The following is a 22994-nucleotide window of genomic DNA, read 5'->3' on the forward strand; positions in this document are numbered from 1 at the left end:
CCTGTGCCAATATTTTGTGAACCAACCATTGCAAATAATACGCAAGAAATTTCCCAAATCTATAGTATACCATTACATGGACGACATCTTGTTATCCGATTCAAACATGGATACCTTGAACAGACTGTTTGAAGAAATAAAGATACTTTTACCTAAATGGGGATTGCAAATCACTCCTGAAAAGATTCAGAAGGGAGATTCTGTTAATTATTTAGGTTATAAAATAGGTTTGCAAAAAATTAAGACACAAAAAGCACAAATTAGGAGAGATCGACTACGGACTCTTAATGACTTTCAAAGACTGTTAGGAGACATTTCCAGTCTACGACCAGCTATTGGAATAACACCTGATCTAATAATTCATTTGAACAAAACCTTGGATGGTGATAAAGATTTAAACAGTCCCAGAGAATTAACAGCTGAAGCAGAAAAGGAACTGACAATGATTGAGGAAAAATTACAACAGGCACATGTGGACAGGGTGAATCCAGAGCTCGATTGTATTCTTGTCATACTACCATCAAAAATTTCTCCTACAGGAATTTTAATGCAGAGAGATGATATTATTTTGGAATGGATCTTTTTACCACATAAACCAAGTAAGAAACTGAAAACTTATGTGGAAAAAGTCTCTGAGTTAATTATAAAAGGCAAGCTGAGACTTCGTCAACTAGCAGGCATAGACCCAGCAGAAATTATAGTGCCCTTCACTGCTGATGAACTAAAGAAATTATGGGAAGATAATGAACCATGGAAAAGAGCTTGTGCTAATTTTTTGGGAGACATTAATAACAACTATCCAAAAAGCAAGCGGCTTAACTTCATAAAGAGAACTTCTTGGATTCTTCCTCGAATCGTCTGTGATGCTCCAATAACTGGAGCCCGTACATTCTATACTGATGCCAATAAATCAGGGAAGGCAGGTTACAAATCAGAAGACTTGGATAAGGTGGAACAAAGTCCGTATAATTCTGTCCAGAAGGCAGAATTATATGCCATTCTTATGGTGCTAAGGGATTTTAAAGAACCTATTAATATAGTTACAGATTCACAATACGCAGAAAGAGTTATTTTACATATTGAAACTGCTGAATTTATACCTGATGATACTGAACTAACCTCATTGTTTCTCCAGGTTCAAGATTTGATCAGGAACAGGCTTTGTCCTATGTACATAACACACATCCGATCCCATACGGGTCTGCCAGGTCCTCTAGCACAAGGTAATGCAGAAATTGATCAATTACTGATTGGTAGTGTGCTACAAGCCTCTGAATTTCATAAAAAACATCATGTTAATAGCAAAGGTTTGAAGAAGGAGTTTTCAATTACATGGCAACAAGCTAAGGAGATTGTAAAGAAATGCCCTACTTGCTCTTTCTATAACCAAACGCCACTGGCTGCAGGGGCTAATCCAAAGGGCACCCAAAGGAATGAAATCTGGCAGATGGATGTGTTCCACTTTGCAGAATTTGGCAAATTAAAATATGTTCATCACACCATTGACACTTATTCAGGCTTTCAGTGGGCAACTGCTTTAAGTTCAGAAAAAGCTGATTCAGTAATCACTCATTTATTAGAAGTCATGGCTATCATGGGTATACCTACACAAATAAAAACGGACAATGGTCCTGCTTATGTTTCTAGGAAAATGAAACGGTTTTTTTGATTATTACAATATCAAGCATGTTACAGGTATACCATACAATCCTACAGGTCAAGCAGTCATAGAAAGATCAAATCGAACTATAAAAGATATGTTGAACAAACAGAAAGGGGTGGAAAACACCCTCAGAAATAGGCTACATAATGCTTTGTTAACCTTGAATTTTCTCAACGCTAATGAGAAAGGAACAACGGCTGCAGAAAGACATTGGATAATGGAAAAGTCTACTGAACTAAATCAACCAGTTTATTTCAAGGATGTGCTGACCTCACAATGGAAGCCAGGATATGTGCTACGTTGGGGAAGAGGTTTTGCTCTTATCTCCACAGGTGAGGAAAAATTGTGGATACCATCAAAATTAATAAAGGTTCGGTTTGAAGAAGAGAAGCCACTTGGAAAAGATAAATAACAATTCTTTCATAAGGATGGCGAACATACTGATGGTAAGAAATACAGATAGGTTGGAGGCAGGGTTCTTTTCTTATCTCCACAGGAAAATACTCATCTTCAAAGAAATTGAGGGACCCTGAATATTTAATTACTGATGGATGGACACATTTTGTAAGTATTAATTTTTATTTATATGTCTTATTAAACATTTCTTCATAAATATATAGAGCTGGTTTTGAAGTTGGACTCTGGCTCAGTCCCTCTCCAATTCCAAGCCTGTTAGTAAGAGAAAAACCCAGAGTTTCTGGAGTTTCTGTCTCATGTCAAGAGCCATGATATGGGACAGAAAGAAATATGAGTTTAGAAAACATCTTTGCTTTTCTTCATATCTATCATATTTTTCATTGAATATATCTATCATGCCTTTTATTGAATATATATATGTATGTATATATATGTCTATATGATTAATGTTTAGGTTTCTCACAATGAACAATGAGTTTTTCCTGAAGTGACATTTTAAGTTTCCAGGAAGAAGATGGGGCCCCACAACAACAACTCTACCTGGCTGATATGACGTCATGATACTGATAGCACTACTACAAGACCTGTTTTGGATACCAGCTGCACAAGACGATTCCAACTTGGTTAGCTGAAATGGTGCACATCTTGTACAACATTCTGGCCAGACCTTCACAAAATACTCAGAGACTATTTGCAATTTTAAAAGACATTGATCTTGAAATTTAACCATCATTTTACTTTCACAGGATCCCCCAGAAAGAACGTTGCCCCCATGAGAGCTGGAAGTAATTCTAGAGGACGACGTCCCCTCTCCCAGTAAAGTTTACCCCTGGGTTTAGGGACATCATTTAGGGGATGGGAGGTTGGGGGAGGAATTTTATAAGCTCAGGGATCATTTTGAAAAAAAAAAAGAGGGAATGATGTGATAATAGATTTATAATTGTGAGTTACTGCTTTTAGACAAATATATTGGTATCAATTCTTGTATATTGAAACAAAGTTAAATTATATTGACTATTGTATGCATGCATGTTTCTATGTCTGTTTAAAACATTTTTATGTATTGACATATATTGTATTGATATATATATATTGTAAATATTTACCACATTGCAATGTACATTTCTACCTCTGATTAAGAAAATTATATAATGTTTGTGTATTAATATATATTTGCCATATTGCAATGTATATTTGTACAGTGTTTATATTTGGAGGTCATTATCCTCATTTGTTACACAGTTGTTTATTGTCTTAGTCTTTAAGTTAGATAGATATTGAGAATTATATAGATAAATAGTCATCTAAGTTTGTCATTTATAATCAGACTAATCAGGTTCTTTAGATTTATAGAGATTATCGTCAGTATAGATAGATAATCTTCAACCTCTTCAAAGAGCTGTAGAAAATGGCCTTTAATCTAACTCAGAGTTTCGTGATAGTGAGACACAATTGCTCCTGGCAACACCACTCTATTCCCGAGAGAATGTTGAGCACCAAAGACACTCCACCTGGAGCCTTTCTATTTGGCAGAACTGGCCTTTGGGCAAAGAAATGCCCATACCTCAACCACTGACACAGATACAGAGCATGCATCAATGGATAAAACGGGACTGTCATATCCTGCCAAGACAGGGTAAGATAGTTTTGAAAAGTTCCTTGCCTTTAATAATGGTATGTCAGTTATGTTAGGCCTTAGCCAAAATTGGTTGACTCAACATTGCAAACGAGACTTTGGGTGATTGCCCAGGTAGTCAGTTGTCTCTGTCAATTGTTGCACATTTTGGATATATCTCGTTTGTTGAGTAGTGTTTATTCCCTTCTCAGATCTTTGACTGAGTTGAAGATTATATAATTGTAGTTACTCTTTACATTATTTGGACTCCTTGAGATAGAATGTTTAGCAAAGCTTTTGTTCTCAATATTGTTTGTTATATTTATTATTTGTTGTTATTGTATGTAGTTGTATTTGGTTTAGTTCTGTCTTATTTAGACAAAAAGGGGAGATGTAGGGATAAGTCCCACCCCTTAGGGGGCGTGTTCGCCTAGGGCTAATGTCTGCCTTTAAATTTGGCGAGCGTGCTCTGAGCTGTCGTTTCTGCTTTCCTGGTCTCCGCGGGAATGGTGGTTCTGTAAGTCTATTTCTACATTAAAACTATATATATTTTTACAATCTGTCTGAATTCGTTTACGCCGCTACAATCTTGGGATGTGGGATTCCCCTCTGTATTCTGTGAACATGATTTATTACCATTGGTTAAAAAAAGTTGCTTTGGCCTACAGCAGGGCAGAATATAGTCAGGCTGGAAGAGAGAGAGAGAGAGAGAGAGAGAGAGAGAGAGAGAGAGAGAGAATAGGTGGAGTAAAAGAAATGTAGTTGTTCAAGCAGAAAGATGCCAGAACAGAACATTACTGATAAGCCACAGCCTATAGTGAGATTAACAGAAATGGGTTAATTTAAGATGTAAGAATTAGTCAATAAGAATCTTGAGCTAACAGACCAAACAGTGTTGTAACTAATATATTTTCTGTGTGACTATTTGTGTCTAGATGGCTCCAGAAACTTCCTGAACAGTCTCAAATTACAATCCTGGATATCTATAGCTGATAGGAAAGATACCCTGACTGTTATTAAGTCAGGCTATGCCTGAAACTGTGGAGAAAAGGTATTCTGAATAGTTATAGCTCTAAAGAGAAAGGTACCCTCACTGTCCTGTCAGGACATACCTACAGCTGTGAAGGGAAAGTATACTGGATACCTACAGCTATAAGGAGAAAGGAATCCTGACTGTTGAGAAGTCTGGCTATAACTGAAGCTGTGGAGGGAAGGTAGCCTGATACCTAGGGCTCTGAAGAAAATGGTAGCCTGGTTGGTAGAAGTCAGGCCATACCTACAGTTGTGAAAGAAAGTGTACTGGATACCTACAGCTATGAGAAGAAAAGGTATCCTTGTAGAGGCCCCAAACCATGAGCCTATTTCCACCTTGTCTGAAGGTCAGTTTCAGGGTGGCAAAGTTGTTAACAGGTATGGCTACACACCCTGACCTAAGGTGTGGTTGTTTTGTGTTTTGGACTTTAAGAGGGCCTAGGCAGATAAATCCACTCCCCCTTGAGCAAAGGTGAGAGAATTATAAAAATACTTCTGCTCCTTCTTTTGAATTAAGATGTTTGGCCTAAGGAATGACTGCCTTTAGGATCCTTGGTCTAGGGTCGGTTCACTGCCTGAATAACAGAATGTTTTTCTCAGTAATTAAGGACTTGATGAATCAAAGTATTGAAGTAAGTAACTGTTCTAGTTGTCCTTGGCATTGTGTTAAAGCAGTCTTTTGTCTTCTTCCCCCTGTTGTATTGGGGTATAAACATAATGGGAAATTAAATGCAGGCAGATTTACAGTATTCACTGGAACTCCCTGCCAGTACTATCCTATGCTTCTGTTTTATTATTTTCACTTGTGTCTTTGATGGAGGAAGGTCATTGGCTAATAAAGGAACTGCCTTGGCCCATTTTATTGGTTAGGACATAGGTAGGTGGAGAAAACAGAACAGAATTCCGGGAGGAAGAGGAAGTGAGGTCAGACTCGACAGCTCTCCTCTCCAGAGCAGACGCCTCAGAGAGACGCCATGCCCCGCTCCCAGGCAGACACACCCGATGAAGCTCCGACCTAGAATCTTCCCAGTAAGACCGGTGCTCACAGATTATTAGAGATGGGTTGATCGGTATATCAGAATTAGCCAGTAAGGGCCAGAGCTAAAGGGCCAAGCAGTGATTAAATGAATACAGTGTCTGTGTAATTATTTCGGGGCATAAGCTAGCCGAGCAGGCAGCTGGGGTGTTGGGGACACAGCCCTGCTGCTCTTATTACTACATGTCTTCATTCTCTTTACTTATTTTTCTAATCCCCATACCCCTACCGTGGTAACTGGTATACTTGTCAAAGATGGTCCCTGACAAATACTGGCTATTGGGAAGTCTGGCTATATATGAGGCTGTGTTCCAGTGGGAGATGTTCTCCATGCAGGATGTAGCAATACTGCTCCTCTCCAAAAGAGCCATCACAGCTGGACCCTGCTTCATTCTGCTAAGAGAGCTTCAAAGCAGACATGCCCATGGCTGTTCTGTTCCACTTCCCTAAGGGAGTTTCCCAGCAGAGGTGCCCAGTGCTTTTCTGTTCCACTCCACTAGGGAGTTTCCTAACAGAGATGCCCATTTTTTTCTCAGCTTCAGCCCAAATTGTTACTTCTCTGCTTCACTGGAGTTAATGGGAAACTTGCTGAAATGTTGCAGTCTTTGGTGAAGAGTTGCTACTTCTGCCCTGCTCCTTTAAGGGAGTTTGCCAGCAGAGGTGACCAAAGCTTCTCTGTTCCAATACACTACAAAGTTTCTTACCACTACAGTGAAGGTCTTCACCCAAAACTCATTCAAGAAATTTATTTGGAAGGGAAGAATCCAGGAGAGGGGCTGTCTTGCCAGGGCAGAAGCCAACTGAACATGTACAGAACTTATATGGGACTTCTTAGTCATAGAGTGTTCCCAGGGAGAAGATTCTCAGAGTGGGAATTGGTTAGATGTCAATCCCTGATCTTGAACAATGCAGAGATTGGCTGGATTTCATGCTCAGAGGTTGGTAGATCTTGAGCTTAGGGATTAGCTGGTTTTGTGCTCAGTTGGTCAAGGGTAGAGTGTGTTTCTTTGGCTTTTGTTTTAGGGTCAAAGTGTGTTCTGTCACTTGCCTTTTATAGTCTTTTAAGTCTGGTTTCAGGGTCAGGTGTTTCTTTCATTGGCTCTGGATTCAGAAACAAAGTGTATTTCCTTGTCTTGGTTTTAGAGTCAGGATGTATTCCTTTGTCTCCAGTTTCAGAGTCAAAATTATGTATTTCACTGGCTCTGATTTCAGAGTCAGGATGTGTTTCCTTAGCTGGCCCATTTACCCTACACATAGGACTTCATAAATTCATAAATTCATTTTACCATGAGTTTGTAAATACAAACAGTATAAAAATGACATCATAATGCTTGAAAAGATTAACACTGTCAAATTTATTTCTACAGAAGAAATAGCACTGTGTTGTAGGCAGAAGATCCTTGTTCATTCCTGGCTGCCTGGACCCAAAATAATTACACAGAAACTATATTAATTAAAACACTGCTTGGCCTATTAGCTTAGATTTCTTTTTTTTCTTTTTTTTCTTTTTGGTTTTTGAGACAGGGTTTCTCTGTGGCTTTGGAGCCTGTCTTGGAACTAGCTCTTGTAGACCAGGCTGACCTCAAACTCACAGAGATCCGCCTGTCTCTGCCTCCCTAGTGCTGGGATTAAAGGCATGCACCACCTCCGCCCAGCTAGCTTAGAATTCTTATTAACTAACTTTGACATCTTATATTAACCCATTCCTATTATTTTGTATTTTACCACAAGACTAGTGATTTACCAGTAAGATTCCAGGACGTGGAGTCTGACTCCACTTTCTTTTCTCCTCTATCTCTGCTTGGAATTCCCGCCTTGCTCTATTCTGCCATGCCATAGACCCAAAGCAGCTATTTTTATTAAACAAAGGCAACAAAATATATTCACAGCATACAGAGGGGAATACCAAATCACTGTGTAGCTGATTATAAATGTTTTGGCTAAAGATCTGACCAAATACTGTATAATAAGAGGTCCTCTTTTTTATTTCAGGTAGTCAATGTCTACTGTAATATGCAAAGATTTTAAAAGATTGCTGCGCACAAAAATTTTACTCCTATATAAAGCACAAATTTTACCACACTGAATACATTTGTAGGGTTTCTCTGCAGTATAATTTTTTCTCATGATTTAGATTATTCATACATGCAAATGCTTTATCACACTGATTACATTCATAGAGTTTATCCCCAGTGTGATATTTTATGCATTTGAAGAGTACTGTGACGTACAAAGGCTTTACCACACTCATTACATTCATAGGGTTTGTCTCCAGTATGTGTTAGTATGTCTTTGAAGATGACTATGATAAACAAAGCCTTTACCACACTAATTACATACACAATGTTTCTCTCCAATATGGGTTCTTTCATGCCTTTGGAGATGACTGTGACATGCAAAGGCTTTACCACACTGGTTACATTCATAGGGTTTCTATCAAATATGTGTTCCTTTATGCTTTCGGAAGTTACTGTGACATGCAAAGGCTTTACCACACTGATTACATTCATAAGGTTTCTCTCCAGTATGGCTTCTTTCATGACTTTGAAGATCACTGTGACGTGCGAAGGCCTTACCACACTGATTACATTCATAGGGCCTCTCTCCAGTATGGCTTCTTTCATGCCTTTGTAGATGACTGTGATATGCAAAAGCTTTACCACACTGGTTACATTCATAGGGCTTCTCTCCAGTATGGCTTCTTTCATGACTTTGAAGATCACTGTGACGTGCGAAGGCCTTACCACACTGATTACATTCATAGGGCCTCTCTCCAGTATGGCTTCTTTCATGCCTTTGTAGATGACTATGACATGCAAAGGCTTTACCACACTGGTTACATTCATAGGGCTTCTCTCCAGTATGGCTTCTTTCATGCCTTTGTAGATGACTGTGACATGCAAAGGCTTTACCACACTGGTTACATTCATAGGGCCTATCTCCCGTATGGCTTCTTTCATGCCTTTGTAGATGACTGTGACATGCAAAGGCTTTACCACACTGGTTACATTCATAGGGCCTATCTCCAGTGTGGCTTCTTTCATGCCTTTGTAGATGACTGTGATATGTAAAAGCTTTACCACACTGGTTACATTCATAGGGGTTCTCTCCAATATGGCTTCTTTCATGTGTTTGAAGAGTACTATGATGTGCAAAGGTTTTAAAACATTGATTACATTCATAGGGTTTCCCTCCAGTATGGGTTCTTTTATGCTTTCTGAGGTAACTGTGACATGCAAAGCCTTTACCACACTGATTACATTCATAGGGCTTCTCTCCAGTATGGCTTCTTTCATGACTTTGAAGATCACTGTGACGTGCGAAGGCCTTACCACACTGATTACATTCATAGGGTTTCTCTCCAGTATGGCTTCTTTCATGCCTTTGTAGATGACTGTGACATGCAAAGGCTTTACCACACTGGTTACATTCATAGGGCCTCTCTCCAGTATGGCTTCTTTCATGCCTTTGTAGATGACTGTGACATGCAAAGGCTTTACCACACTGGTTACATTCATAGGGCCTATCTCCAGTGTGGCTTCTTTCATGCCTTTGTAGATGACTGTGATATGTAAAAGCTTTACCACACTGGTTACATTCATAGGGGTTCTCTCCAATATGGCTTCTTTCATGTGTTTGAAGAGTACTATGATGTGCAAAGGTTTTAAAACATTGATTACATTCATAGGGTTTCTCTCCAGTATGAGTTCTTTTATGCTTTCGGAGGTAACTGTGACATGCAAAGGCTTTACCACACTGGTTACATTCATAGGGTTTCCCTCCAGTATGGGTTCTTTTATGCTTTCTGAGGTAACTGTGACATGCAAAGCCTTTACCACACTGATTACATTCATAGGGCTTCTCTCCAGTATGGCTTCTTTCATGACTTTGAAGATCACTGTGACGTGCGAAGGCCTTACCACACTGATTACATTCATAGGGTTTCTCTCCAGTATGGCTTCTTTCATGCCTTTGTAGATGACTGTGACATGCAAAGGCTTTACCACACTGGTTACATTCATAGGGCCTCTCTCCAGTATGGCTTCTTTCATGCCTTTGTAGATGACTGTGACATGCAAAGGCTTTACCACACTGGTTACATTCATAGGGCCTATCTCCAGCGTGGCTTCTTTCATGCCTTTGTAGATGACTGTGATATGCAAAAGCTTTACCACACTGGTTACATTCATAGGGGTTCTCTCCAATATGGCTTCTTTCATGTGTTTGAAGAGTACTATGATGTGCAAAGGTTTTAAAACATTGATTACATTCATAGGGTTTCTCTCCAGTATGAGTTCTTTTATGCTTTCGGAGGTAACTGTGACATGCAAAGGCTTTACCACACTGGTTACATTCATAGGGTTTCCCTCCAGTATGGGTTCTTTTATGCTTTCTGAGGTAACTGTGACATGCAAAGGCTTTACCACACTGATTACATTCATAGGGTTTCTCTCCAGTATGGGTTCGTTCATGACTTTGAAGATGACTGTGACGTGTGAAAGCCTTACCACACTGATTACATTCATAGGGCCTCTCTCCAGTATGGCTTCTTTCATGCCTTTGTAGATTACTGTGACATGCAAAGGCTTTACCACACAAGTTACATTCATAGGGTTTCTCTCCAGTATGGGTTCTTTCATGACTTTGAAGATCACGGTGATGTGCGAAGGCTTTACCACACTGATTACATTCATGTTTCTCTCCAGTATGGCTTCTTTCATGCCTTTGTAGATTACTGTGACATGCAAAGGCTTTACCACACTGGTTATATTCATAGGGTTTCTTTCCAGTGTATGTCTTTTTATGCATTTGAAGATGACTGTGATGTGAAAAGGCTTGACCACACTCATTTCCTTCATAGGGTTTTAATGTAGTATGTGTTTTTTCAGGCGTGTGAAGATGACTGTCACATGTAATGGCTTTAATACATTGAGTATATGCAGAAGTTTTCTCTCTAGTTTGACTTTTTTCATGCCTACAATGATAATGGTGCATGTAAAAGCATTACTACATTTAATACATTGTTGAATTTTTTATCTGCATGAATTAATTTTACAATTTAGTCCTATTTTAAAGAGGAATTATATGTTAACGTTTTATTACCATGTTTACAATTTTGTTTTTCCCCATTAAGGCTTGCTTTTCATCTTAGAAGATACATGATTCACATTCACAGAATCTTTTTTCTACATGAGAATTTTCGTGTATTTGAAGAGAACTGAAAAAACTCAGAGCTTTACCACTCTTATTGCATTCATAATGTTTCCTCTACTGTGAGTGATACTACATTTGCTAAGTGAGCTAGGACAAACAGAAATATTTATACAGTCCTAGTACTCATGGTGCTTTTCTGAAATGTGAGATGGTTGATATATTAACAATGAGGCTATAAAACTAATTACTTGTATACTTTTACATCAAATTCAACAAGTATAGTCAACACGGAGACTGCTACATATCTTCTGTTTGTTCTGAGAGAGAAGTATGCTATATCTTTTCACATCCCTATGCTCATGTGGCTTGTATCCAGAGTTACATATGATATACCTAGTAAAGGAAGAATAACGAATACAAGATTTCCACATTGAGTTCACACTTTATGTCCTCATAGACTTGTGGCATCTGAATTAAGGCCTCTCCACAACAGCTGCCCCTTGATTCATGACTCTAACTGCCCCTTCACTAAACTTAACACAGTCACAAGTATATGGGTTAAACTACCTTTTCTATGGACTATTAGTGTAATAGAGTTTTAGAGATATACTTATCATCTTTTCAACATGTATATCTTTTATAATATGAATAATATGAAATAAACAGACAATTTTACAGTATAGTTCTCATTGTATTATGATTCAAATGGTAATATAAGCTAAGACATTGTTTCCTTGACTTCTTTCTTAAAAGAATGACTTGTAAATGCAGTTCACCTATCTGAAATTAAGGTATATGATTTTGTGAGAATTTAATAATTATCAATGCATGTTATTATATACACTGCTGCTTTTGTTTAAAACATATAGGATGTATTACAATTCTTCAGAGGTATATTTGTATATTTATAAATGAAAATTACCTTTCATGTCTTCTAGAACTTTGACAATGTTCTTCAACATTATGGTCTTCCCAACTGTATCCTAAAATATAGTGCCAGACATTATATATTAAAAATTGTAAAAAAAAATGTAGCTACTATTTGTAGCAAACCTTACAACCATGCCTGATTTGTTTACCCCATTCTTCTTTCTCAATCATATTACAAAAGAGCACCATTAACCAATGAATAGTTGTCCCCTTATTTGAAACATGAAAGACAATTCAGCCCTACCTATAGTAGTGAGGTTTCTGTAGGTCTCCACCATCACATCTTTGTAGAGATTCTTCTGCGAAGGATCCAGCAAAGTCCATTCTTCCCAATTGAAGTCGACATGCACATCATCATAGGTCACTGTATTCTAAAATATGCCATACATGTGTACAACCAAAAGCATGATTCTGACAACACTGTAAAGGTATACTTCTTTGACAGTATAGTCATATAATTATGGTGCTCCCCATACTTATTCCATGACACAGACATCATAATTTAATCACCAAGTCACTTTAGAAGCAAAATGAATAGGAGGCTCACCTCTGTCATTTCTGACCCTTTGAATGGGATATCACCTTACAAGAGAAATGCCTACTAACCAACAATGAAAGATATATAAACAGATCAAGAGTACAGAGTACAGATAAGAGAAACTGTATGAAAGATTAATTCCTACCTACAAAAAGAAAAATAAGATGAAAAAGCCAGATGTATTGAATCATACCTCTAATCCTTGTACTCAGAAGGCAGAGGCATGTATATCTATCTTCCTCTGAGTTGAATACCAGCCTAGTCTATGCAATCACTTCTAGGACAGCAAGAAATACATATTAAATATCTGTTTCACATGAAAAATATCAAACAAATATAAAAGAAATAACTCATAGGGTTTTGCTGAAGTTTCTACAAAGAGTTATGCATTCACTTGAACTCTTTATTCATCTACCAGAAACCTGAAGTGTCCCAATTTTAACTGCAATGTAAATAAGATTTTACTAAAAGCACTGTGTGTTTAAAGTTACAAATTGACAAATGAAAACAATAGCAATTAATATGCTGATTATAAATAATCAACACAGAGCAGGAAAGATAGATCAACAGTAAATAGTCCTCCTGGTCTTGCATACAGGTGGGCTCAAGGACTTACATGGGGGATCATAACTATCCACTGTTCCCAGCATAGGGTTTCTAATACCATCTTTTGATCAATGTAAAGACCAGGTACTCACATGGTGCATATCCATGCATACAGGTAAAATACGTAGAGGTAGACAGAGTAAACAGGATTGAATTCTGGAAGGAAGAAGGCAGAGTCATAGAGAACCACCATGGAGGTGCCAATATCAGACATGCTGCATCTTTCCCGGTAAGCCACAACCTTGTGGTGATATCCAGATTACTAGAAATGGGTTAAATCAATATATGAGAGTTAGCCAATAAGAGGCTACAGATAATGAACCAGGTAGTGTTTAAATTAATACAGCTTCTGTGTGATTATTTTGGGTGTAAGCTAGCCAGGACGACAAGCAATCCCATCTTCGTCACCAAGAAGGGAACAAAGGGCCACCCTCCTCCTACTACAAAAATATTCTTTTTAAAATAAAAATTTAAAACAAACAAAACAGGCAGGAAGAAGTTTATGCACCTGCAATCCAATGACTCAGAAGGCACAGGCAGTATTAATGTCATGAATACATGCCATTCTGGGAAACATAATGAAACCTTCTGACAAATTTTAAAATTCAAGATATGGGTGAAGCTCAGTACAATAGCATATGCTTGACAGGAACCATCATACAACAATATTAAAACAAAAGCCATGAATGCTGGCCCACTTTTAATCCCAGCACTTGGGAGTCAGAGTCAAAAGATCTCTGAGTTTGAAGCCAGCCTGGTATATAGAGCTAGTTTCAGGACAGCTAGGGCTACAAAGACAAACCTTGTCTCTAAAAATAAACAAACAAAAATGAAAACAGTGGGCTATTAAACCACCTAGGCACCAAATAGCAGCTAATTCTACTGATCTTGTGTGATTTAGTGTTAGAATTTATGATGGTGGGGAAGTTATGACAGCAAAAGAAGAAAGCTGACTGATTAGTTTCAACCACAACATGGTAGACACAAAGAACAGGAAATGGGTTGAGGCTACAGAAACTCATATTGTGGGATTCTCTTCTGTATGCTGTGATTATCATTGGTTAATACAGGAACTGCTTTGGGCTTAAGCAGAGCTATGGGAAAGAACTTAGCTAGGTGGGGAAAACTAAACTGAATGCTAGGAGAAAGAAGGTGGAGTCAGAGAGAAGTCATGGAGCCCCTCCAGAGACAGATGCTGAGAATTTTACGTAAGCCACAGTCACATAGCAATATACAGATTAATAGAAATTGGTTAAATTAATATGTAACTGTTAGCCAGTAAGAAGCTAGAGCTAATGGGCAAAGCAGTGATTTATTAATACAGTTTCTGTGTGATTGTTTCAGGGCTGAGCAGCTGGGAACTAACAAGTGGCTTCCCACAACAAACTGGTGCTTGTGTGGCCAACTAAAATCCACTTAAAATCTTAGAGAGCTTGGAAAAGAATTCTAGACACTAAATAAATAAAGTTTAGCCACATTTATTTCCCCAAATGGGGTTTGCTTACTGGTGACATGCTGCGGTTCCTTTAAGAGAGTTTTTTCTGATTCAGAGATAGCAGAAAAAAAACCTGCACCATTTTGAAATGCCGGCTTTCTGGACTGTGCTGCCACCGTGAACTCTGACTTTCTGGAGGACCAGCTATGGGATCTGTGAGCAGATTGCTACTGGCAACTTAGATCCCCTATATGCCTGAAAATGGGGCAATGTACATGGCTCTCAGAGGCAGCAAGCATGCCTCTGCCATGTTGACTGGATGGAGCAAGCAGGCAGGCCGTATTTGCTCTACCAATGGCACAGCTTAAGTTCCAAAGTGCTTAGCATTTTAAGAAGCGCTCCTAAACAGTAAAGAATTACAGACACACAATAGGACAGATTCATACATAAAAGACCTCTAAATGAGACATGGTGTGTTTAAAAAATGTACATAGGCTTGGGAGAGAGAAGAAAAATATAGAAAGTTATAAAAAGAAGTAAATGGTTTATAAAAATGAAACAAAGTCTTTAAAGAAACAGAGTATAGACAATCATAAATTAAAGGAGTAAAGATAATAAAATAAATATTAAAAAGTAATAGAATAAAATAATAAGCCACATAAACATGGACTATATACAGAGTCTCTGGATTATGTATATTATTGTGTTTTCTTTAATTTTTTTGGCTGTAAAGGAGCTAAGTAACCAACATGTATATTTTAAAGGTATCATGTCTTCAGAATTTGGGTCTAAGGATTTGTTGCTTTGCAAAAGAGGTTCTCCCTTTTTTTTCCCACAAAGGATGAGAACCTGTGGAATCCCTCCAGACTAATGTGGTTTGATGAAGCAAGACTGCCCAAAAGGTCACTATGAACACACCCAAAAAATTACTTCACCAAATAAAGAGCAGGAAGCAGTTTGAAGAGAACTATGCCCATATTCCCAAATACTGTTCATAAATGTTTGTTTACATTTAAAAGGGAATATGCTATAGATATTTGCATTGGTATGGATCTTGGTTTATTGATACTAATTTAAGGTCAATTTTATTATATGCATTTCTGCTCTTGATTAAGGCATTGTATTTGTCTAGCTCATTTAAAAATGTAATGTATAATTAAAATATAGGTAAATAGAGAGTCATCTATAATAGTAATAGTTAGTAGCATGTTAGTTAGATTTTCTCGATGTATAGAAATGTATTTCAGATAGATAGGGATTCTTCAAATCTTTCAGAGACTTTCACAATATGACCTTTAAAATGTTTTAAGAGCTTAAGACTTTTCATGACAATGAGACACATCTGCTCCTGGCAGCACCAATCTACTTCAAGAGGATAATCAGCATTGAAGAGGCTCCTTATGGAGTTTGTTAGCCATTTGGGCAAGAAACTGCTCTAGGCTGGACTGCTTGATGAACTAGACATGCAGGACTCACAGGGTTCCTGATTCATGAAAGCATCTGCTAGACATTCTGCAGGACACAGAAGAAGGCAACTGATGGACTTTTCCATTGCAAGGCAGAACAGTTCTTCAAATTTCCTACTTTATGGAAAAGTCTGCTTGATAGTATGGACCCGTGAGCTGAAGATTGGATGCCCCCAACAACACAGAAGAACTTTGGGTGACTGTACAGGCAACAAGATGTCTTTGTCATTTCTAGAGTTTTGGAAGTTGCTTACAATATACTTCCTGTTTACCTAGGTAATATTATATCCTTCTGGAGTCTCTGATGGAGTTGAAGAATTGGGAGGTGATATGGAATTCCTCTCTCTATGCTGTGATTATCATTGTTTAATAAGGGAACTGTTTTGGACCTATAGCAGAGCTATAGGGCAGAACTTAGGTGGGGGGGGGGGGTAACTAAACAGAATGCTGGGAGGAAGAATGCAGAGTCAGAAAGAAGTTATGTAGCCTTGCCAGAGACAGATTCTGGGAACTTTAGCTGGTAAACCACAGCCACATAGTGTTATACAGATTAATAGAAATGGGTTAAATTAAAATGTAACAGTTAGCCTTAAATAAGAAGCTAAAGCTAAAAGGCCAGGCAGTGATTTAATTAATACAGTTTCTGTGTGATTATTTCAGGGCTGAGCAGCTGGGAACAAACAAGTAGCCCTCTTTACTACATCATATCACAGCCCCAATGAAAGATTCCATCCAGAGAGGCTCCTCCTACTAATAATTTCACAAGCAATCAAATGAAAGTTACCAAGAAGAGGCACATGTTAAAATACATCATCTTATCTGGGAGGTTTTCATTCAATCAATTAAATTCTAACCTGGGTCACTAGAGGCTTATGGTCATCCAAGAAGAAAATTAATTTAGTCATTTCAATGATACTCATAGTCTGCAATAGCCCCTACACTTTTCAAATGTTAAAAGTCTCTTCTGATGCTCAAAACAATCACTTGACAGTGACTTGTGGACAGAGGTTTCTGTCCTACCTGGTCTCAGTCATTCAATCCCAAAGAAACACACAGAGGTCTACATTAATTATAAACTGGTTAGCCTATTAGCTCAGGCTTTTTATTAACTAATTCTCACATCTTACATTAGTACATAATTTTTGTCTGTGTTAGCCACATGGTTTGGTACCTTTTATCAGTGAGGCATTCTCATCTTGTTTCCTCTATGTCTGGGTGATGACTGCAGACTTAGCCTTTCCTCTTCCCAAAATTCACCTGTTCTCATCACCCCACATATCCTTCCTGCCTGGTTACTGGTAATCAGCATTTTATTAAACTAATACAAGTGACAAATCTTTGCAAGGTACAAGACCAGTGTCCCACAGCAAATAACATCTTGTAAAAATCAGAAAACAAGTTACATCTTTCCAACATACAATGGTATAGAATATAGAATACTATTTACATTCCAAAATAGAGAAATGGAGACATAGTGAGAGAAGATTGAACCAAGGCAAGACTGAAGCACAGCAGGACAAATATCAAATCCTGTAGTTCTGTCTCGGATACACAAGGCTTCAGTTTCAAAGGGCTTAGATGGCCCTATCCCTGCATCTATTTTTCTTTTTTTTTTTGTTTTTTTTTTTTTTTTTGAGACAGGGTTTTCCTGTAGCTTTAGAGCCTGTCCTGGAACTAGCTCTTGTAGACCAGGCTGGCCTCGAACTCATAGAGATCTACCTGCTCTGCCTCCCGAGTGCTGGGATTAAAGGCATGCACCACTACCACCCAGCCCTGCATCTTTTCATATATCTCTGTGGTTAATTTCACTCCCTATATTCAGCTAGTTCTCCACAGAAGATGTTTTATAGTTTAGGCATCTCAATATCTTGTGGTATCAAAATGCAACCTAGGCTGTATCAAAATACAACCCTGGCTGTTGTGGAATATTATTGTAAGATGTGTTATATTTGTTTATGTTGTGAAACAATTGTTTCAATGATACAAATATGTGTTGAATTCTTTTATGTTGTATGTGTGTAATTCTGTGAAGCTATGATACTGGGCTGGTCTAAAATACCTATTTGGCCTAATGAACAGTCAGTAGCTTGGTAGAAAAGTATAAGAAGGGCTGGCAAGCAGAAAGAATAAACAGGAGGAGAAATCTTGGAGGAAAAAAAGGACGGATGACCAAGAAAAGGGGAGAAAAGCATGGGCCAGCGACTCAGATGCACAGCAAGCCACAGAATAAGAAGTAAATAAAATTTATACAGAATAGAGAAAGAAAAAAACCCAGAGGCAAAAGGTAGATGGGACAATTAGTTTAGAAATGCTGGCTAGAAATAAGACAACCTAAGACCAGAAATTTATAATAAAAATAAGCCTCAGTGTATGCCACTTTTTGAGAGCTGGGTGGCAGACCTCCAAAAGAGTAAAAACAACAACAACAGGTTTTGTCCTCATAGCTTCATGGTATGAACTCTCACAATCTCTTCACTGGGTTTCTGTCTCTGCCAAACATGGATGCCAGTAACAATGCTGAATTGTAACCACAAACTAAAAACCCAGTACCCTAAATTTTGACTCTTTCTTGTTTCCAGGACCAGCACATGATGAGTGATCCTGAAAAGCTTAACTTCTTAATTGACAGACACTAACACACTTGGACCACAGGTGTAGCAGATTTTGTATGAAATTGCTTCCTGGGATTAGGAATCACTTTGCTTACTCCTTACATAAATTGAAGGTTTATGTGGATGGAGTCTTACTCCTGGAGCACCTTGCTAGACTTCCATTCCATGGCAAGGGCCTATCTATAATAGTAATAAACTCCTTGAAAATCCCTGCTTCTTTCAGTAATTGGTTGCCACCTGAAACTACCTTTTCATTTTCATTTATTTCAGCCCCACGTGTTTTCTTTTTACTGTAGACCTGAATGAATCATCAGTAATAACCATCCAACAGATCCAATATTTCATTTAAGGAATCAGCCCATTTTTTTAAATTGTGCTTTACTAAATTTCCAGGTAATAGAAAGATTTTGGAGCCAAAATATCACACAAATGACCTCTAACTTAATCTGTTATGGAGTCTATAATTTCCAACTGAAATCCTATGATCTCAGTCTCTACTTTCTGGCATTCTTCTTAACATTTCTGTCTTCCTGGTCCTATAAGAACAGCCAATTTAGTTCTGTGTACTACTTTCTATATTTTTTTCACCACCGAAAGTCTAGATATCTTCTACACTCTTTCAAGAGGCATCATTCCCAGGTTCTGCCTAGCAACAATATTACTTTTGGTTTTCCATTTCTTTGTCCTAACTTGCATTTATGTTGCTCTGATTAAATCCTCTAACCAAAACCAGCTCAGACAATGAGTGGGGTAATCTGACTTCATCATTTTCAGAGCTTAGGATAGAAAATCAAGTTAATAGTTGAATGCAAAAATCCATGGACAAAGATTTTTTCCTGACTTTCTCTCTTGCCTAGTCTCTCTTTCATTCATGCTAAGATAGCTCCCTTTTGTAGCCCAAACCCACTTTCTTAGGGATATTGCCACCCTCATTGGAGGATCCTTCCCACGTCAATCATCAACACAATCTCTCCCAGATACAGCAGTCTGTCTTTTATGAACCACGCCACTCTGAACACAGTTGAGCAAATGTCCTTGTGGTAGGATCTTTTGGATATATGTCCAAGAGTGGTATAGCTGGGTCTTAAGGTGAATTGACTCACAGCTTTCTGAGGACTGCATGTTGATTTCCACCTTGGCTGTACAAGTTTGCACTTGTACAATGAATCCCCTTGCTACACGTCCTTGCCAGCATTAGCTGCCCCTTGATTTATGGAACTTAACAAATCTAACAGGTGTAAGATAAAATCTCAAAGTTGTTTTGATATTCATTTTCCTGATGGCTAAAGATGTTGAACATGTCTTCAAGTGTTTCTCAGTCACTTTAGATTCTTCTACTGAGAATTCTGTTTAGAGGTGTTTCCCATTATAGTTGGATTATTTGCTTTGTTCTTGTCGAGTTTCTTGAATTCTTTAATATCCTAGGTGAGGAAGCCCATAATCACATGGGAAAACATGATATTTACTCACTTATAGGTGGATATTAGCAGTTAAGTAAAGTATAATCACAGTAATCACAGTTAATCACAGTACAATCCATAGACACAGACAGGCTAAGTAACAACAGCTCTAGGGGAGATGCATGGATCTCCCTGGTAGGCAGAAATAGAACAGATCTTGTGGGTATACTGGAGGCAGGGGGGATGGGAAGAGGAAGGATCAGGTGAGCGAGGAAGGGACAGATGGGGAGAAAACAGGGAAAGATGATGGGAATAGAGAAGCTTTTAACAGGGGATGTGGAAACTGTAGTGAAAACATTCTGGAAACTATAAAAGTGACCCTAGTGACTGTTCCTAGTAATCAAGCATATGGAGGTTGAACTAGCCATCTTCTGTAACCACATAAAGCTCCCAGTGGGACTGGGACACCAAGCCAGCCACAAAATATTCAACCCACTTGTACCACCTGCAAGATATGCTGGGGCACTGGTGACTCTGAGATTTCTTAATGGCCAATAAATGACTGGTCTAACTTGAAGCTCATACTGTGAGAGGAAACCCATAATTGACACTGCCTAGATGGCCAGGAACCAGAACTTGAATGGCTCAGAGAACAGGGGTAGAACCAAATAACAGCTGACCAAGAAAAGATATCAATAAAATGATTCTTAACTATTTCTTGCTATAATCATAGGTTGACACCTGGCCTACTTGTTATTAAAGAGGCTTCTTCCAGGGGCTGATGGAAGCCCATTAGAGATCCTTACCCAAACATAAGCTTGAGCTGTAGGGATCTTGTAGAAGGAAGGAGTGAGGATTGTAGCATTCAGTGGTTGAGGAAATCAGGAGAACATGGCCCACACAATCAACTAAGTAGGGCATATAGTGGCTCAAAGAAAACTGATGTAGCAATCACAGAGTCTTCATGGCTCTGTGCCAGGTCCTCTGCATACATGCTATGGTTGTTTAGCTTGGGGTGTTTGTGAAACTCCTAACTGTAGGAGTCATGGCATCTCTGACTCTTTTGTCTGTTCTTAGGACCCTTTTCCTATTGCATTGCCTTGTCTAGCCTTGAAATAAGAGTCTGGGCCTAGTCTTATTGCATCTTGGTATGATTTATTTGGTTGATTTCCCTGGGAGGTCTGCTCTTTTTTTTTTTTGAAGGGAAAAGGAAGCAGTGGAGCTGGGACAATGGGATTTGGTGGAGGAGGAACTGGAATGAGTAGAGGAGGGTGAGAATTGAATCAGGATATATAGAATGAGAGAAGAATAAATACAAATAAAAATAAAATGCATTTAGTGTAAGTTCAATGATCCTTATAATCTGTAGCAGCCCAAACATCACAAATGTCCAAAGTCTCTTCTGACATTTTAGACAATCTCTTGACTGTCACATGTTGTAAAATAAAAAAATAAAGATTTACAACATATAATGGCACAGGGCATATTCCCATTCATAAAAACAGAAATATGACTGTGTTACACCTCCCATCTTAGGCAGACTCATGTGTATGTCACACCAGTGAGAACAGATAGGCAGACCACAAACCCATGAAATTTCCACACTCCCTACATTCCCACAGACATGATCTTTCAGCAACCCTACAGCTGCTACTACCAAAACCATGTACCTACCCCTATATCAGATGCATAGCCTCTGCTCAAGTGCAGGCCACATCAGCCAAAAAAAAAAAAAGATAGGAAAACAGAGGTAAAGACTCTCTGCTGGACCAGAACCTATGGGAGTCACCAGAAATTCACATGGGTTTCTTGTCTGTGCACCTCCTCCATTCTTTTGATAATCCCACAACACTATACCCAACCCCACTTCCCTCCTCTTCTCTGTGTTGTAGCCTTCAACTTCAACTATCTGCAAGAAGTCTATGTAGGCCACCTTCCAACTGACCTTCCTCAGTCTCTCAGTCCCCATCAACGCTATCTCCAAATTCCCTATGGTCTCCTCTCCTTTCATGCCCAAACATGGGTGGACACCATTTGTAAGATTTCCAGCTCTAACTTGGGATGAGAGCACCTGCTCAACCATAGGCCACATAAAGCAGAAAATTAGAAAGCAAATAGAAATCAAGCAAAATAACACCCATGCAACAAAGACAAACTGAGAGATGAGTACCTAGATCCACAAATTCCTAATACCCAGATACTTGGACACCAACTAAAAACACAATCAACAACAGCCAGAGCAATAAGTCACTACCAGATTCCAGGTATCCTACTGCTGCAAGCTCTGAATATTCCAATAGAGTTGAAGCACAATTAAGTTAAGACCAACTTTATGAAGATGACAGAAGTCCTTAAAGAAGTAAATGAATCCCTTTTTTAAAAAAGTAGAGAAAGGATAAATGAAGTATTGGAGAAAACTAATATATCCTTTAAAGAAAACCAAAAAGTAAATGAAGAAACAGTTGACAGAAATGAAGCTGTTCAAGACCTTAAAATAGAAATAGGAGCAATTAAAAAATATGAACTGAAGTAATTATGAAAATGAAAATCTAAGTAATCTAATAAGACGTACAGAGGCATGCTTCACTAAAAGAATACAAGACATTGAACAGAGAATTTCAGACTTTAAAGGCATGATCAAAGAAATGGACATATTGACCAAAGAAAATGTTAAACCAAAAATTTCCTGAAACATAACATCCAGGAAATCTGAAACACTAGAAAAATACCAACCCTAATAATAACAGGAAATGGAGAACAATCTCACCCCAAAAACACAGAAAAAAATTTCAAAAAAATTCATAGTCATAATTTTTTCTAACTAAAATGACACAGGAGAACACAGGCCACAGAATCAACTAAGCAGGGCTCTTAGGAGCTCACAGAGGCTGAAATAGCAATCATGGAGCCTATAGGAGTTTGCCCCAATTCCTCTATATATATGTTATCATTTGTAGCTTGCTATTTTTGTGCAACTCCTAACAGTGGGAGTGGGGAATGTCTCTGACTCTTTTGCCTGCTCTTGGAACCCTTTTTCTCCTACTAGATTGACCCATGCAGTCTTTGATATGTGCCTAGTCTAATTTCAAT

At 38.4% G+C, this 22994-nt stretch overlaps 1 protein-coding gene across 1 annotated transcript in view; it reads right to left on the reverse strand.

Moving 5' to 3' along the window:
• Positions 1 to 7822: 7822 nt before the first annotated feature.
• LOC142850693 (uncharacterized) overlaps positions 7823 to 22994 on the reverse strand; it is a 40709-nt gene continuing 25537 nt past the window's right edge. The window contains 6 exon segments of the mRNA XM_075974612.1: positions 7823 to 8046; positions 8208 to 8782; positions 9035 to 9962; positions 10032 to 10321; positions 11840 to 11900; positions 12092 to 12218. Of these exon segments, the coding sequence (XP_075830727.1) occupies positions 7838 to 8046; positions 8208 to 8782; positions 9035 to 9962; positions 10032 to 10321; positions 11840 to 11900; positions 12092 to 12218 (2190 nt within the window). The 3' untranslated portion in view covers positions 7823 to 7837.

Source organism: Microtus pennsylvanicus, chromosome 5 (genome assembly GCF_037038515.1).
Source record: "Microtus pennsylvanicus isolate mMicPen1 chromosome 5, mMicPen1.hap1, whole genome shotgun sequence".
NCBI classification, from domain to species: domain Eukaryota; kingdom Metazoa; phylum Chordata; class Mammalia; order Rodentia; family Cricetidae; genus Microtus; species Microtus pennsylvanicus.